The sequence below is a fragment of the Pteronotus mesoamericanus genome, unplaced genomic scaffold (genome assembly GCF_021234165.1).
Source record: "Pteronotus mesoamericanus isolate MK-2021 breed Mesoamerican mustached bat unplaced genomic scaffold, CSHL_Meso_final contig_221, whole genome shotgun sequence".
Lineage (NCBI taxonomy): Eukaryota > Metazoa > Chordata > Mammalia > Chiroptera > Mormoopidae > Pteronotus > Pteronotus mesoamericanus.
This window is the reverse complement of record NW_026555092.1, coordinates 11,790,174-11,808,934: the sequence shown is the minus strand read 5'-3', so window position 1 is coordinate 11,808,934 and position 18,761 is coordinate 11,790,174. Positions and strand designations below refer to the sequence as shown.

Genomic DNA, 18,761 nt, shown 5'->3' with positions numbered 1-18,761 from the left:
TAATCATCTTGCAAATCCAATGGTGTTTATTACTCCCATTTTCAAAACCTATTCATTTCTTTAATGCTTCTATCGCCCACCTGCCATGCTGTTGCTGACAGGCATTGAGTCACCTTGAGTTTAAGATCCTTTTGTGATAGACCGGAATGTGCGTGTGTGTGTGTGTGTGTGTGTGTGTGTGTGTGTTTCTCCTGGTATTAGTATTGATATCCAATGCAGGCACGCGCGCACACACACACACAGTCACTCACCATTACATCTTAGAGTCTAGTGAAGTTGCTGGATATACTTTCTGACTTAGGCTTTGTTTATTAATCTCTTGAGCCTGTGTCTGACCCACACATCTTTCTACCCCCCACTCCGTAACATCCAACTGCAGAACAACTAGATATAGAAGCGGATGGAAGTGAATGAGAAAGATGAAGTCCTTCAGATGCTTAAGGCTCCATGCCAGCCTTTTCTTGGTTGGTCTGTATCTCAGTTTTGCAGCTCTGTGTGTGTGTGTGTGTGTGTGTGTGTGTTTCTGCTGGTATTAGTATTGATAGCCAATGCAGGCAATGCCAGTCTCCCTGCATGTTGGCTGGTGGCGGTGGTTTTAAGTGTGTGCCATTTGCCAGATGTGGATGACAAGTGCACACTTTGGACAGATGATGAATTGCTTCTTTAGAACTAGAGCAACCCTCCCAATGTTGCCAAGATTTAGGTAATTATAAAATAGATGGAAGTTGTGTGAGAGAGAAGAAACTGATGGAAAATAATTTTTTCCTCCTGGAAGGATGTAAATCAAACAGCTTTCTAGATTTTAGAGTAGCTAGCCCTTACCTAGCATAATAGGAGCCCGGTAAATATTTGCTGAATGTATATATAAATTCAAGTCAGGAATTGCAAATGGTTCTAGGGGTCAGGGAGGTGACTTCAAAGTATAAATCAGGTAAATTTTTAAGATAACAGTGATAGGGACAGTAGCAAACTGCAGAGGGTATGCCGTGCCTAGACACAATCACATTAAATTAAAAAATAAACAGTATGGCTATACAAAAACTTCAGGTCTAATCTCTTCATAGATAAGAAGGTGTGGTTGGTCAAAGTGAGAAAGCTGTCAGTAGAATTGGAACTGAAACTCGGGTCTTTTTTTCAGGCTGGTATTCTTTCCATTCTTCGACATAGATGATTTACTGTTAGACTAGAAAATAATGGAATATAAGGTGTTTCAGTTTTACAGTGGATTCGTTTCACATCCTTTGCTATGTTTTTATCCTGATAATTATAGGCTATGTCAAAGCTCCGGTTTAAAATTTATTGGCAGAGATGAGCAGTGAAAGACAAACTGGAAATTTTTCTTCCCCCTAATTTATCATGTTCTCTACCTTGCATGCCACATTTCTAGGAATCAAATATTAATGACTTGGCACATAACTTCTTCTCTTTCTCTCTCCCTAGAGGACTGGTTTTGCCTATCTGGAAGGCCATGGAGAAGAGGCTGGGAGTCAAGCCAAGCTCTGCTTCCTGGATTTTATCAGGATTTTGTTGGCAGACATCTGTGCAGTGGTTAAGGATCCTGTACCTGTTTTATGCTTATTTCTGCTCCAGTGCTCTGTGGTTGTCAACAGGTACCATTTTCTTTATATATTTAAGATTTTTAAAAAGGGCATTTTTGTGTGGGTCCTTCCATTCATTTTGAAGACTAGTTGGAGGCAGAAAAGCAGTGTGCTGAGTGAAGAAACAGTCTGTTGATGGACACTTAGTTCAAATTATTTGTTTGTCTGTTTTGTTTTGGAACTAAAAATTACTGAGTTCTTTCTCATATGGGAGAATTGGCATGAACATTTTGAGATTTTCTGAAGATGTCATGAAAAGATAAAGGTTTCAGAGTTGAACAGACATAGAACCTGGACCTGGAGCTGGATGTTTCCACTTAATAACAACAAAACCTTGAGCAGGGACTGGGTGGAGATGGGCAAAGTGTCAGCAATAAAAATAAAGTAAAAAAAAAACCCAAAACCCTTGAGCAAATGGATTTGAGAGATAACATTATCAAATCGTGTAGTATAGCACTCTGAACATAGGTGCTTAATAAATGATTCTTTGCTTCCTTTCCTTTCCTGAAGGACTCAACATTACAGGAAGAAAGTGTTCCTTGCTTTTTCAATAGAAAGGGCTATGCTGATAGATTTCATAAAGTATGTTTTCCTCCTAGAGATTATTTCACCAGGCTAGAGACTCTTGCCAGAAAAGAGTGCCAAGAAGGCTAGATTTCAAAGAATATCCTCTCTTTCTGTCGTTTCCCCCCCCACTTTCAGTTCTTTTGTTGACATTGTTTCTTTCAGAGTATGAAATGTGAGAAAACAGCAATTTGAGAAAGACTTCTGAGTATGCTGCCATTCCGGGCAGTGACCGAAAGCCTTCTATTGTAGAGACCACTGTCTGGGGTAACTAATCAGCCTCTTGCTCCTATAATTACAAAGGTTTCTGTTGCTTTCCTAAAGGAATTGGTGGTCGTGATATTGAGACTCAAGTAATTACTGTATTTAGCAATTTTTTTAACATCAGCTTTGGGGTTTTTGTTGTCTTGCAGTGGTGGTTGATGATTGCGTAATTATAGCAGTGGAAATTGCAGTTGACAGAAAGCTGACCTAAATGTTTCTTACCCAGATGATGCTTTGCTAGGACAGCTATTTCAGGCCAACATTTTATGTAAGATCATTTGAATTAAATAAGTTACTGACTTAGCACCATCAGAGTAGGGAAACCACATTTTTTCAAGTGCACCTATAGCATACCAGACCCCTGATTATAGACGTTACGTATTTTATCTCATTTAATCCTTATGATAAACCTAAAACACATAGTTGTATTCTAATTTTATAAATAAGGAAATTGAGGCCCAGAGAAGCAAAATGACTTGCCCAAGTTTAACAAGAACATGACAGAGCCAGGTTTCTAAACCCAGTTTTGTGTAGTCTGAAGCTCAAGCTCTTTTTCTGATGCTGCTGTGTCTTCCAACCACAGGTGATCTTTTGGGGGACTAAAAACAGTTTTTCACTCTGAGCCATGATAAGTAGCTTGATATTTGAGGGATTCCTAGTACAGGGGAGGAAGAAGCATTTCCAAGTTTTTCTTATTTTTCAGCCTAACACTTGATTAGACATAATACTGTGAGTTCATTGGGCTCGTCTTAGTATTCTTTGAGCTTGTTGCTTGAAAGCAGCAAGCTAGTGAGCAGGTTGAGTATGAACGGTGGTATCGGAGAGGTCCTGGTGGAGATGAGATTGTACTGCTTCCATCTGAGGAGGGTTTGGAGCTTTTACTATGGAAGAACTGAGAATCAGTTGTGTTCCAGCTGAGGGAATGTGACAAGCAACACATAACAGATTTGTTGTATATTTTAGTTGGTTAGATCTCTTTCTCATCATGTTTTTAAAAAACACAATGTCCTAATAGGAAAAATGAAAAAAAGGACATAAACAGAGGGTACCATAAGTAAGACATTAAAATGATTTATAAACATTGAAAAAATGTTTGTTCTCATTACTAACCAAAGAACTGCAGGTTAAAATGAGAAATCCTTTTTAATCCATTTTATTGATGAAGATTAATGTAAAAATGTTTAGAGCTGCCAACGGGTGATGTGGTTGCCCTCATGTTGTGCTGGGGAGTTTGAACGAGAGCTTTTTAGCATAAATATCAAGATGTTTAAAAAGTTCATGTTCTTTGACTTAGTAATTCCCCATTTGGGGACTTATCTCAAGGGCACATTTAGAAGGAGAGTATTCATCAACTCTCACTTATTCTATGTTGCAAAACATTGCTACAACTTCCCTACAGTTGTGGGTGGTGATTGTTGGGCAGTTGTATTTTCTGGCAACTGAGTGCAAGAACAAAGGCACAAAAGCATGAAACAGCCTGGTATGGTGGAAACTCTACAAGCAGTTCAGTGTTGCTGGGATATATAAAGAGCAAAGCTGGAATGGCAGCTCCTGAAGAGGTAGATGGTGGCCAGGTCACAAAGGATCTTATGTGCCATCTAAAGAAGCTTTGATTTTAGTCTTTTTAGGTAGGTGGTCTACCTAAATAAGCTTTAACAAATATTCTCACTTATGCTCTCTACTCCATAAAAAAGTTGATATACCCTAATATGTGTTTATTCGTACATTGTAACAAATACCATTGTGCTAATGTCTTATGTATATAGGAGCTGCCAAAAACAAAACCTTAAAGGGAACAACTAAAAAAATATATAAATAGCACTAATATTTCCTTTTCATACTCCAGTGATTTGTTTTGTCCACCTCTTGTAAGCAAGCACTCTACTCTGGAAGTTGGGAGCTATTGAAAATTTTTAGCAGAAGAATAATACTGGTAAATTTCTAGATCATTTTGCTGGGATATAGAAGAAGGACAACTGCAGAGATGGGAGTAAGATGAAAAGGGGAGGGAGGGCAGGGGCAGAGTAGGGCATCTGTTAGAAAGGGAAATAGTCCCGGAGAAAACTGATGAGGCTCTTGTCACGATATCTCTCTGTCACCGAAGTGAGTAATTCCACTCAGTATGAAGTAGTGCTAAATAGATGAGTAGAATTTAGGAGTTCTGTAGTAAGAGATTAGAGGAAGTTATTCTTTTTTAATTGAGATATAATGCAACTATCTAATTCCCGAATGTTTTTCTCACCTGCTGCCCCCCAACTAGAAAGAAACTGCGTTCTAATTAGCAGTCATTCCCTATTCCTCTCCCTCCCCCTGGCTTTTGGAGACCACTAATCTACTTTTTGACTCTGGAGTTGTCTATTCTGGACATTTCATGTAAATGAATTCATGCAGTATGTGATCTTTTGTGTCTGGCTTCCTCCGCTTAGCAAAATGTTTTCAACAGTCATTCATGTTGTACCATGTATCAGTACTTTATCCGTTTTCATGATCAAATAATTTTCCATTATATGGGTATACCACATTTTGTTTAATACCTAGGAATGGAATTGCTGGATCATGTGGGAACTCTTTCACTTTTTGTTTTCTATAGCTGCACCATTTTGCATTTCCACCAGCAATGTATGAGGGTTCTAGTTTCTCTGTGTCCTCACTAACACTTGTTATTGTCTATCTTTTATTATAATAGAGGAGGCTTTTGAAGTTTAGAAAAGTCAGGGAGGGTTTTGTGGAGGAAATGGAACTTGGCTTATGTACAATACATATTCTATTTGCAGATAGACACAATGAGAAACAAGGACTGGTAAAACAACCAGATGGGTACAAATCATTCATTTGTTTATTTTTTTTAAATTACACATTCATTCAACAAATACGGTATTTACTGAGTCAGACATGTTCTTTGTGAGGAATTTCTAGCAAGGTCCCTGACTTAGTCCTCCCAGCCAGTGAAGCTTCCTGAGAGAGCACACCACGCGTGCTGTCCCCGCTCCGCCGCCTCTGTCCTCTGAATCCAGTGGGGTCTGGCTTCTGCGCAAACCGTGGCTCTTGCCAAGGTAACCAGAGACCTCCCTAATTGGAGACCTTTAGTTTTTACCTTACTTAACACCTCTGCTGCATCGGGCACCTTTGCACAATTCTTTCTTAAGACCCTTTCCTCAGTTGCCCTAAATTACACCAGGCTTTACTTTGTTCTTCTTCCAGCTGGTGCATTAGGCTTTCTGATTATTCTTTGTCATGCTCTTCTTAGCTTGTCCTTGAAATGTTTTGTTCTTTTCAAGGAAATGTTTGTTTTGGGGTTCTGTTTCTACTCTTTTTTCATTTTACTCTTGTGTGCAGTCTCTGGGAAATCTCATTTTTTCCTCTATACTTGTAACCTATGTGCCCAGTACTCCCATATCTGTAACTGTTCATTCACTTCTCTCTGGGTTACAAACCACCTAGCCACCTCTATGTTATACATCTTCAACTGGATGTCTCACAGCTACCCCTAATTTAATATATCAAAAATGAACCCATGACCTTTTACCCCCTTCCTCCTCTTTTGTCCTCTAGAATCGTGAAAAGACCACCTCCACTCATATTCTGAGGTAGAAATCCCTGAGTCATTGTATAGTCCTTTCTCTCCTCCACACTCAGATCAGTGTTTGTGGGGTGCTGCTCTCTCATGTTCTCAGGCAGAGTGCTCCATTCCTCTGACCGTTCTGCCTCCTGATGTATTCTGATTCAGACGGACATAAGCTCCTTTGTAACGCTTATGCTGAGTCCCCTGATTTGAACCTGATTTTAATGTTCTCATGGTGTCTGTACATCTCCTCATTATTGCACGAAATTATACTGTGGGGTTGTAGGCAGTATGAGGAGAGGTTCTGAGTAGGTCTTGCTCTAGAGTGTGACCTGCTCTAAGGTGAAGCCTTTCTGGTGTTTGCTGATCTACAGTGTTAATCTGATTTCTTTGCTCTGGCAGAGATGGAATTCCAAAATGCTCCTACCACCTTCCCCCAGAACTGTTTGACCTCTGGTGATTTTGTTTTCCTCTCAGCCTTGTAGCATCTACTATCTAATAAACGTCGGGTGGTCTTGCTTTGTGCCTTTATATCCTATTCCTCAGCCTGGCAGGGTATCTTCCCAATAGGCTTTTGGGGCCCCCATGCCCCCCCACCACCTCCCCCGCTTTCACATCTCCTTCCTCTTCAGTGTCTTACCACTGAGATTCCAGCTAAACTCAGATCTTTACTTCTTGGGCTCAGCGAGGCCCCTCTGTTCTGTTTGATTCTAGCTTTGTGTGCCCTGGTTTGGAAATTGTCTCTAATAGGGAACTGGACAGTTGTAGGGCTCACTTCACATTTCCCTTCTCTCGGATTGTAGCCTTGCACTGCCTCTTTTCTCCTACAAGAAGTTGTCTTGTATATTCTGTCTGGTTTTATAGTTTCATGGCAGATGGTGAGTCTGGTACCTGTTACTCCATCATGGCTGGGAGCAGAAGCCTACTGTGATTGCTTGTTTATGTGACTGCTTCATGGAACTATATTACTCATAGTTCATACCTGGCGTTGGGCACGTGGTAGGTAACAATAAAGGTTTGTTGGGTTAACCTAAAGATAATGCTGGAAATAGCGCCACGTTGGAATATACATGTTAAAGATAATCATTCTTTCCTATTCTGGTATTCCGTCTTAGCCCATAAATGGGCACTTCACTTCCCAGGAGGGAATAGTATTTGGAAGGAAATTTTTGCTCCCTTTTTCCACCTTTACTCTGACTCTCTTCATGAATGGAGGACTGATTTTTCTGATTGGTGACACTTGAAAAGAATCCTGTTGTATGGAATGGCCAGTCTTCAGGATTTGCATGTGTTCTCTCCCTGCTGTGTTCTAGCTGCTCTGCCCGTGCTAGGCCAGCCTGCATTTGTCCAATTGCGCAAGTTTCATTCAGCATAGGGAAGTATTAGAAGCACATTTTGATTGTACATCTAGGCTGTGTTCTCTAGTCACCTTATCACTTCTTATAAAGATAATATTTTGATCTCCATCTACCTCTAACTGACATGTTTTATTTTTTTAATTAGTCCCAGACTCTGGGTGGGAGAGATTAATTATCACCTTCAAACTACACAGAGACTACATATGGAACAAAGACAGCTCCTGGTTGGGCAAGAGGTCTGTTGCCCACTACTCATTCTCTTTTTGATCTTATCAAAATAAAACTGTTTGTATTTGCCTCTGGGAGATAGAAGGCACCTGAATTCACTTTCCTCCATTGCCCCTTCCCTTCGGTTGTACTTTGAGGGCTGTAGCCCCTTTTGTACCAGACTAATTGGTATCTTTTTCCTTTAAGAGAATGTATTTTGAACATGTATCAATCTTATCTTGAGGAGAAAAGTATTTTCAGGAGACTTTCTAGGTGACATTATATCTGTGCTCGTCTTGTATCTGCTGGGCACCTAATTTAAGGTGGATGACTAATGAAATACATCTCATAGCAATGAGCCTTCAGCAGAAACTTTCTCCTGCCAAACTGTCCTATATTCTTAACTACATTGCAGTACAGGAAGGTAATAAATTATTAATCCTAAATCTGTCTCCTTGGATTGTAGGACAATGACTTGAGTACATGGCAGCTGGGGGAAGGTAGAGTGTTCTGGCTGTTAACACAAACCATGCAAGTTTTTTGATTCTAAATTCAACTAACATTGAGCAAGTCTTATTATCTTATTATATCACAATTTAATTGAGCTAAGTACGACCAAACAGAATCCTCTAAGTTTGCCTCTCTCCCAGTCCAATGAAATAATGGTCTTTTGCGTACATGCTTTTTGGTAAAAGATAATCATCTTAAATCCTTTTCTCTAACTTGGAAAACTATAATTTTGGTGGGTTCTTTTTGCCTTTTAGAAACATGCAAACACAAACATTTCCTAACAAAGTGTAGAGGGATAAGAAGATAGCATCATTGGCCAGTAAATCCAATTCAATTCAAAAACTTTCTTAAACTGACTTTCCTCAGTAATTCCTCAAGGAAGGAAATAATAAGATAGTGGAGGAGTTTATAAAAACAAAATAATAGTTACAGGGCCAAAGCAAGGCCTTTTGGCTTATTTTGGTGACTGTATAAAAGTGTTACTATACAATCCAGGCCCTAATAGGCCCTGGCTGATGTGGCTTAGTTGATTAAGTGCTGGCCTGTGAACCAAAGAGTTGCTCATTCAATTCCCGGTCAGGGCACATGCCTGGATTGTGGGCTAGGTCCCCAGTTGGAGGCATGCGAGAGGCAACCTATTGATGTTTCACTTCCTCTTCCTTCCTCCCTTCCCCTCTCTGTGAAAATAATTAAATAAAATCTTTCTTTAAATGATCTTAATTGGAACCATTTCCAATTCAAAGCAATATGTGGAATTCGCAAGAATGTGACCAAGAATTATGTGTGTGCTTAGTGTTTGGATATTTTTTCTGAGATGAGTAGTATTGAAGAAAGAGTCAAAACGCATAGCTCTAGGTTTAAGGGCCTTCATTTTGAATTTTCTTTCTGATCCTTTTTCTAAGAGCTTCCTTAAAAAGTGTTGCCCCATGTGGTGAAGATCCTTTAGCCACTTTTGGTTCCAGACAGTACTGGGTCAAATTTTCAAGAGAAGTTAAGAATTGGTCTTGATCACCTACCTACTCACCAACTGAGCACGAGGCAGAAGGCAGGGTGGCCAAGTCTACAGGGCGCGCACTCACAAGTCAGACAAGCCTGAGTCTGAGTCGTGGCTCTGTTATATACTGGTTGGTCTTCCTGAAACCCACCCTTCATCAGGCCCCTCATCTGCAAGTGGGAAAGACAGCGCCTCTCATGGCATTGCTGTGAGGATTAAATAAAATATTCTTGCAAAGTGTTTTACCTACCTCCAGGTGCATCAGTAACAGTTCAGGAAATGTTAACAATAGTTATTATAATATGACAACGTAAAATTCTCTTTGGATAAACTCTTGTCTAATTCCAAGATGACCCAGTGGGCAGCAGGTTTGAGGTCTTTGCTAGTTTCTTTAAAGCTCTGTTTAGTGGGATATTAGCCCTTCCCTACATTAAAAAAAATTTTTTTTTTAAAGATTTTATCTATTTTTAGAGCGAGGGGAAGGGAGGGAGAAAGAGATGGGGAGAAACACTGATGTGGGAGAGAAACATTGATCAGTTAGTTGCCTCTTACACACACCCTGACTGGGGACTGAACCCGCAGCCCAGGCACATGTCCTGACCGGGAATTGAACTGGTGACATTTGGCTTTGCGGCACAATGCCCAGACAATTGAGCCACACAAAGCCACACTGGTCAGGGCTGTCCCTACATTTTTAAAGTATAATGTAGGCAACCTGGACTTTCTGCATCATCAGGAAAAGTAGATCTCCGTTCATATAGCTTTATAGGCATGAAGTTCGTTGAAGCCCATGATAGAGTGAGCTGTATTGTGCTTTTTCCATAATTGTAGCATGCCAGTAAAGCTTGACTGGGTACATGTTCATCCTTCAGCCAAGGGTACTTTTCCTCTGGAAGGGGACTCTGTCCTGTTGCCAGGACACCACCTGGCCCTCAGCCCTGGAGCATTTCCTGATGATGTGCCCATGCTTGGCAAAGCCTTGTGCTAGGCCAGGTTAGCGCTCTCTCTCTTGGTCAGCGCAGTGTTTTGACTGAAGCTGATTCAATAGCACCTTTGGATTTTGTGTCAGAAGTAGTTAGACCCTTCCTTCCTTCAAAGCATATTTATTGCGTGCTTACAATCCTAGACATTAGGAATGCAATGGTGAGTAAGACAGATATGGTCTTCTGTCCTCATGGAGCTGGCAGTCCTTGATTCCTCTGTCATTCCTAGGGAACAGAAATTCTGTCTGAGAGGAATGATGCTAGTGGTATCGAGATTTCCTCCAAAGAGGCTGAGGCCTCTCTAGGGCCTCAAAGTAATTCAGTGAGAGACCCACTCTCCTTGCAGAATCCTAGGAATGCGGGAGACTAGGCAATTTGATGTCTCAAGCTGGTCTCAGTAGAGTAACCTTCTGCTAAGAATTATGTAGGTGAAGCCCCTGTCTACAATATAGTATGTCTCTAGCTTTCCTTTCAATCCACCCCATTCTCTCCACTACTAATAACCCAAATTCCTGAATAAGCAGTGAGAGTGGTTATCTGGAGATTTGGAAAAAATGCTACAGCTGCAGCCTTTGCCCCCATTTTGGAAGTATGTACCCTGTTGACTTCATGGGTTTTAGATATGTCTAGCCAGTCAGCCCTTGAAAATCTTTTCTGCATCAGGGTGCCCCTGCCTCTTTGGCATCAGGTTTGTTACTCAGGCCCTCATGTGAACAGTTCTGTGTTTAGCATATGACACACACCAAATTATATAAACCCTGAACTTCTCTGGTCAGTCAGAAAAGGAAACTCAAATACTGTAAGATAAGAAAGAATTATAATGCCCCTGAATGGTGCATTAACCATCGCAGACGCTGCCTTAGGAGATACAAAAGCAGAGAAGAATGCTGGCCAATGCCTATCTGAAACTCTAACTGCAGGCTCTGTCCCCAGACATGGGTGCCCAGGGTAGCTCACTCCAATTCCCCCTTTAAACTCTCCCAGCAAATGACAGGATTTTAAAGAATGTCCTTTTTCTTCCGACTGGCTTTAACATTTTTAACATTATGCTTTAAACCAGGTAGCACATTTGAGTTTGAAATAAATGTGTGTTCGTGGATTCTTTTAGGTAATGAGGGGTATGACTAGTATTACCAGACCTGGGAGATGGGAAGTTTATGTTGATTTGGCTTTGATTCTGTAGCTCTAATTTGAGATGCAGGTTTAAAAATTTAAAGGATTGCCATTCTGCATGTTAAGAAATGTTCTCTCTCTGTCTCTCTGTAGCTCTCGCACATTCTCATTCTCTCTCTCTCTCTCTCTCTCTCTCTCTCTCTCTCTCTCTCTCTCCCTCTCGATAACAATGTTTATTGTTCTTAACTGAGTCAGCTGGAAGCTTATGGAAGTGGGCCTGGTAGAATGAGTGAGCCTTAATCAGAACAAATGAAGCAGCCTTGTAGAGAGGTGTAGAGTCATATTCCATTTCAGAAAGCTGAGTAATCTGTATCCTGCTGGGTCAGGATGTAGCTTTTGGCCTGAAGTAAAACAGCCCCCTGTGCTGAAGCATTGCGAGCTTTTCTTCTACCTGTGCTCCCCGCTTTTTTCAGTCATTTAACTGCTTGCTTTCAAAATCGCTCTCAGCTCCACTCTCCAGAGCATGCTTCTAAGCTGCACCCTGACATTTCTCACAGTGCACTTTTCAAATAACTGGGTGCATTTTCATATTACCCATCTGTGAAAGGTTAAAAGTTGGTGCTTGGCCTCTAAACTCAGGTAAGAAGACCTCGAATAGGATTATTTGCCCAGGATGGTCAAAGCAGAAGCGAAAGTTTTCTGGTCTTTCCATGGAGACTTTGCTGACAAGCATACACTCCTTTCCTTTCCCAAGCTGTTTTGATTGAGCTGTTTCGCCTCCACACTCATGTTTCACGTGGGGGTTGCTGCCTCGGCAGCATGGCTGCTTCTGTCAGTGGAGGAAGAGGTAAAGAGTGAAGGCCCCTTGTGCATTGATGTGTTGTTTTTTTTTGGAGGGGGGGTGATTCTGTGTGTCTACGGGGAGTGTGACACACACACACACGCGCGCGCGCGTGCGCACACATCCCAAGACACATTTTGATATCTTTATGTTCTGCTTATAATTAATGTCACTTTTGAAGGAGCAGAAAAAAATTGCCATCTTGCAGATGAGGGTTAGGAAAGGCCAGTTCTCTGTGGTTAGAAAGAGCCCATACTAGGTAACTTGGTAGTCTGAAGTATTGACCACCTTGTCCACATTTTTATTCCTGTCAGTAGAATGCGTGAATTACAACCAACTTGAAAATGGAGCTATAAGAGAAAGATAACATATAGGTAGGTACCAGTTATAAAAATGAAGTCTATTAAAAGCCATACATCTGTAGTAAATAAACCAAACAATACCAAATTATCTGTATGTCAGTGCTGCATTATATCGATGACTTTAACTAGAGTACACATTTCTAATATTTGTGATCCTTGGCCCTTCATATGTGTTGTCTTACATTCAGTGCCTTAAAATATGTTTACTGAATTTTAATACCTTCTTTAGGATGCTTAATTCAGATCACTTAATGATAATTAATATGTAGATACTATGCACACATGGCATATAACATTCAATTCAGATCAACAAACACTGTCCCTACCTAAATAAAACCTAGTTCCTGCCATCTGAGAGTTCACACTATAGAGGCAGAGATAGATGTAAAAACAAAACAAAACCATAAGGTAGCATGATAAATGCCCAGATGCACGGTGGGAGCACAAAGAGTGGGGCAGGGATGAGCTGAACCCTGTTCTGTAGCAGGATGGTGAGACAAATGATGCTCTAATCCCTTAGAACTTCCTTCTCCCAGATTCGTTTGGAACAGTTTTTAACCTGCAGAGCTCTTTTCACTTCTTTAACTTGAGGGAGGGGTAGAGGAAAGAGTATGTACAGCTCTGTAAAGACTGGAGAATAAGCCCTAAGGAAATTATTTCTGTGCAGATACAGATTGACTTTGATTTCATTTAAATAAACTGGCTCTCAAAAATTCTAAGAATACCAACTACTCACACAGTTTTGCTTTCATTTACACACAGATGAGAAAGCATCTGTAGCTCTGCATTTTATTTGCTATAAGCAAAAAGTTGTTTGAGGAATTTAAGTATTCGAAGCTTGGTTGTATTGAGTCCTCACATGTCCCAGTTCAGCCTACTGCAGGGTTTTTGTTTTTTTTTAATGACACTTACATAATGCCCCAAAAAGAGAGATTTTTAATGGATAAATTGACATAAACTTTTCCTCTATTGACCATATCTGCTGAAATAACACATCATGGTATGCTGTATTATTTCCTCCCAAGCTTACTGCTATTTTATTTTATTTACATATTTCTGCTACAGCCCTCTAAATGGCCTTCTCTTTAGAAACAACAAAATCAGTCAGAAAGAGGAAAAGAAAGAAAGAAAAGAAAGGGAGGAAAGAAATCTTTGCAAAAAACAAAACCGTGCTCTCATTCAAGGTTCACTGTGTGGGTTTCAAAAGAAGGTTGGTGTGTGATTGTGGTGAATGCAAATGATTTATTAGCCCTGCAGTCAGAGGCAGCAATCAACTGCAGGTTGATAACAGTCACATTTACAGTGGGCTATACAGGGAACTGCTAGATTCATGACATTGTATGTAGATGCTTTTCTCTTTGGGGAAAAAAAATTTCTTTTCAGAGCCATTTTTATGTACAGGCCAAAGTTTATCTGTTATTATTTGATACCTGTGATTTTTTAAATACAAAGACAGTGTTACATAGAAAGGTGTGGGTTCCTTCACGCTGTGGCTTGGAGGCGTGCTCTCTTTGCTGACAGCATTCTCCAGAGTCTTTTAGTCATAAGGTGGTGGGAGAAATAGCAAAGCAGGAGATTATGAGTTTGTCACATGTAGCTATGTAACCCCTAGTTACAGTTTTGTTTTGTTTTGTTTTTAAGTACATGGTTAAGTCATTTGCCTTCCACCTGCCTTTAAATATTATAAAGTCCTTGATGTCTGGATCATTTCTGAGCAGGTGACTTCCTGCTTCCAATTATGGCTTCTTATTCCCTGTACTCCCCCCCCACCCCGCCATTTTCCCTCTGCCTGTCCCCTCTGATCTTCATTTCTGTGATTCTGTTCCTGTTCTACTTGTTTGCTTAGTTTGTTTTTGTTTTTGTTTTCTTTAGGTTCAGTTGTTGATAGTTGTGAGTTTGTTGTCATTTTAATGTTCATTGTTTTTGATCTTCTTTTTCTTAGATAAGTCAGATAAGTCTCTTTCACATTTCATGTAATAAGGGCTTGGTGATGATGAACTCCTTTAACATGACCTTATCTGGGAAGCACTTTATGTGCCATTCAATTCTAAATGATAGCTTTGCTGGATAGAGTAATCTGGATGTAGGTCCTTGTGTTTCATGACTTTGAATACTTCTTTCCAGCCCCTTCTTGCCTGCAAGGTTTCTTTTGAGAAATCAGCTGATAGTCTATGGGAACTCCTTTGTAGGTAACTGTCTCCTTTTCTCTTGCTGCTTTTAAGATTCTCTCCTTATCTTTAACCTTGGATAATGTAATTATGATGTGTCTTGGTGTGTTCCTTCTTGGGTCCAATTTCTTTGGGATTCTCTGAGCTTCCTGGACTTTCTGAAAGTCTATTTCCTTGCCAGGTTAGGGAAATTCTCCTTCATTATTTGTTCAGATAAGTTTTTAATTTCTTGCTCTTCTCTTCTCCTCTGGCTTGGATATTTGAAACCTTTAAAGTTCTCCCAGAGATTCCTAAGCTTCTCCTCATTTTTTTTTGAATTCTTGTTTCTTCATTCTGTTCTGGTTGAATGTTTATCTCTTCCTCCTGCTCCAAATCATTGATTTGAGTCTCAGTTTCCTTTTCTTTACTCTTGGTTCCTTGTATATTTTTTCTTTATTTCACTTTGCATAGCCTTCACTTTTCCCTCCATTTTGTGACCATACTCAACCATTTCTGTAAGCATCCTGATTACCAGTGTTTTGAACTGTGCATCTGATAGGTTGGCTCTCTGTTCATTACTTAATTCTGTTTTTGGAGCTTTGATCTGGTCTTTCATTTAGGCCATATTTCTTTGTTTCAGCACACCTGGAATTTGGAAGGGGTGGAGGCTTAGGTATTTGCCAGGGCAGGGCAACCCAGTTCACTGAGTTGTGATGCTGTATGTGGGTGAAGGGTCTGAGAGGGAATAATGCCTCTTGCTCAGCTCTCCGCCAGCTTTCCGACACTTCCCCGCTACCCACAAGCAAATTGGGCCCTTTTGGTGCCGATTCCTGTGTAGGTGGGTTTGTGTATGTTCTAGGACCCTGTGGGTCTCTCCAAAAAACTCTCCTGTGAGGCTGGGAGTTTCTCGTGCAGCTGCAACCCCCACAGGTTTTTATGGCCAGAGGCTTTCTTTTCCTGCTCTGGAGCTCTGGATTGCTTGGTCTGTCTTGCTCCCCAGCTTTTCCTCCCGGTTTATCCGCAAGCAAATGTACGACCGCCCTGTCCTCCAGCCACCGCCTTGCTGCGCACTCGCTGTCCTCTCCACCTGGCCTCCTGTCTCCGTGCCCCTTACCGGCCTGGAGGATTGTTTCTTCTTTAACTCCTTGGTTGTCAGACTTCCATACAGTTCAGTTTTCTAGTAGTTCTGTTTTTTTGTTTGTTTGTTTTTTTTAATTTGTTGTTTTCCTTATTTTGGTTGTGTGAGGAGGCAAATTATATCTACCTACCATGCATTTATTTTTTCCCCCTCTTCGTTCTCATTACTCAGGAGAAGGGAAATTGAATGGATCTAGATGTCATCAGTGATAGATGGCTCTTTGCTTAGGTAAACTGGGAATCTATTCTTCACCCACTGTTGCTTTGTTCTGTGATGAAAGCCCATCTTGCTTGTGAGTGAAGTTGAGTGGTCTGAAATAGATAGCTCAGGGAACTGAAATTTGCTTGGTCCTTTCTTGAGGAAAGATTGCTTTGAGATTTGAAAGGATTTTTCAGTTTAATGTTTAGGCAGGAAAGGTTTTTTCCTAGCTGGGTACATGATTCAGTTATCTCCTCTTAGTCCTCTTAGCTTTTCTTCAGTTTCTCTATTTGCACATCTTTCATCATACCTCCCATTTAATGCTCTCCCCAATTTAATTTGAAAATAATTTTTTAGCAAACTGAGAACTTTGTTTTTCTCTCCTGTCCCTCCCACTTCTATTCAAAGAAATTAATTAACATTAAGGATCTGGCTCAAATTACTAAAGTCAAGTAATATCATATTGGAATTGGCCTTTTTTTGTTAGATTTTGTTAGTTAAAAAAAAAAAAATCACATAGCCCTCGATGGGTTGCTCAGTAGGTTGGAGTTTCGGTCCATACACCAAAAGGTTGCAGATTTGATCTCCTGTCAGGGCACATACCTAGGTTGCAGTTCAGTCCCTGGGTTCGATACCCAGTTGGGACACATATGGGAGGCAACTGATTAATATTTCCCAAACTGATCTTTCTTTTTCACTTCCTCTTTCTCAAAAGTCAATTAAAAATATTCTCAGATGAGAATTAAAAGAAATTAACAGAAAATAACATTTAAATATTGGATACACTTTTAACATTAACAAGTAATTCTCTGAATGCCTACCATGTGCCAAGTGTTTTGGTGGGCCTACAAGTACAGAAATCTAAGGTACAACCATAGCATTTAAAGAAGGCAGAGTGTGTGAGGTAGACAGACAAATATGATCCAGTGAGAGAAATACTATGATGGAAGCATTTGTAAAATATACAGAAGAGAGGAATCTTGGGATGAAGGTTTCATCAAGGAAGACTTTCTGGAAGAAGTGGTGCCTGAGCTGAAGTAAAGTATAATAACAACGAAAGTAATGGCAGCTAATATTTACTGAGCTTTTACATGCCAGGCGTTGTGGTAAGCACTTTGCATAGCTTATCTCCTTTAATATCTATAGTAATCCCATGAGTTAGGTTCTGTTATGACCATATGTTTTTATATGTGAAGAAACCAGGAAATTTGACCCAAGGTGACACAGTTAATAAATTGAGTGGATTGAGATTCAAACCCAGGCAGTCTTATTTCAGAAGCCAAAGCCTTAACTAGAGACTTGTGGGGTGGAGGCCAGAAGATGGAGTAAGATGGAATAAGGGTATTGATCTTGATATGGGATTTTCTTTTGAAAACAAATTTTTAAGCTCAGTCTTCTGAGGGTTCTGTATAAACCTCAACTTGGAGACTGAATATATTTTCTCCTTAAACCAAGATTAAATAAGGGTAGCTTTTATAGTTCTTCTTTTAACCTTGAAAGTATAGTTATCCTGCCTTAAGTTAGGTAGATTAAAAGAACATTTATTTCTTCTTTTGCCTGTAAATATTGCCCTCTTTTTTTGGAGATGTTATTGTACTATTTTTCTCTTTGTCAGTTTGCCAAAATCTAGTACCTTTGAGTTTTCTTAGTGACAGTGTTATAGGAGAGAACTTAATCTTCTAAGTATTCTTAACTAGAGAAGGGCTGCAAGACTCAGGTTTTGTCATCGTTCATTGGAAGCCTTTTTTTTTTCCATCTGTCAGACAATCAAGAATTAATGTGAATAGTGTCTGAGAGGTATCTGTTGAGCCGCTAGTTCCCTAGGGAGTTTGTCTTTGATCAGAATGGCCTTTGGGAAAAATGGGAACGTTACAGTAAAGGGAAAGGAGTCAGACTGTGGGTACAGAGCTTACTTATGCCTCCTTATTCCTGTTTAGCAGTTAGTTTAGTTTCCACAAATCACCTACACCATAACATTTAACAAACTGTACTCCGAAAGCTAGGCACACAGCAAAAGCGATAAATAGTAATTATTTTCTTTTCAAAGGACTGTTTTGTGAGGCTGCTTCTACCTCTCAATCTAACCTATGTGCAGTTGAGGAAAAAAGTGTTGGCCCTTTTGAAAAGGAGAGAGGGCAGTGGTTATTACCCTGGCTTTTTCCAAACTTCATAATACACGATTGTGTTCTTTAAAGGATTTAGTTACCTCCTCTGCCTGGCTTTCTGAATAGGCTAACCCCCTGCAGGAGAGAGCTGGTGCAGAGAGTATTGTGGGACCATTTTTGTATTTGTTTATTAGTGGGTGTGCAGGTGACAGACATGCTGACAGTCAAAAGGAAGGTGAAGGGTGCCCCCTGGGGTGGTTTGTTTTTGAACAGTTCCTGTGAGTTGTTTTTGGGATTGATAACATGCCTGCTTGTCTCATTTTCATATGGCAGCCATCTTGGCCGAGACCTGCTGCTTCTGAGAGAATGCGTACTTTTGATGATAGTGACAGGAAGACAGATGGTGCAGAGCCATAGTTCAGTCACTGACTTCACCAAATTTAAGGCTTCTGTCCTATTGCTTGATGATGGTTTATTATAGGAAAGCTTTGAATGGATTCATGACCATATTATAAAATTGTGAGATTTCAGGAAAAGAATTTTAGTTTCAGTGAATGTTAAAAGTACACATTTTGCCTACAAAATGTCCTAACCATGTATTGTTTTCCACAGAAAGTTGGTTCCCCTTGCTGCCACCCCACACCCCCTGCCCCAGAGAAGAATTTATTGACTGCTCTTTTTCTTTTCAAATAATACTAGTGGGGCATTCTCTCTACTCTCTTTCCCACCATTTCAGCCCGTTCACTGGGATACAATTTGATGAATTTGGTTAAAGCGTGACTGCCCAAGGACCTTAACAATATAGCTCCTAAGATAG

At 40.3% G+C, this 18,761-nt stretch overlaps 1 protein-coding gene across 5 annotated transcripts in view; it reads left to right on the top strand.

The window, feature by feature from the left end:
* The window catches only part of KIAA0319L (KIAA0319 like), a 97,161-nt gene that overhangs the window by 1,738 nt on the left and 76,662 nt on the right, over window positions 1-18,761 (top strand). For all 5 annotated transcript variants that reach the window (XM_054571950.1, XM_054571955.1, XM_054571954.1 and 2 more), the window contains exon 2: window positions 1,441-1,610. In XM_054571950.1, the coding sequence (XP_054427925.1) occupies window positions 1,441-1,610 (170 nt within the window). The remainder of the gene's footprint in view (window positions 1-1,440; window positions 1,611-18,761) is intronic.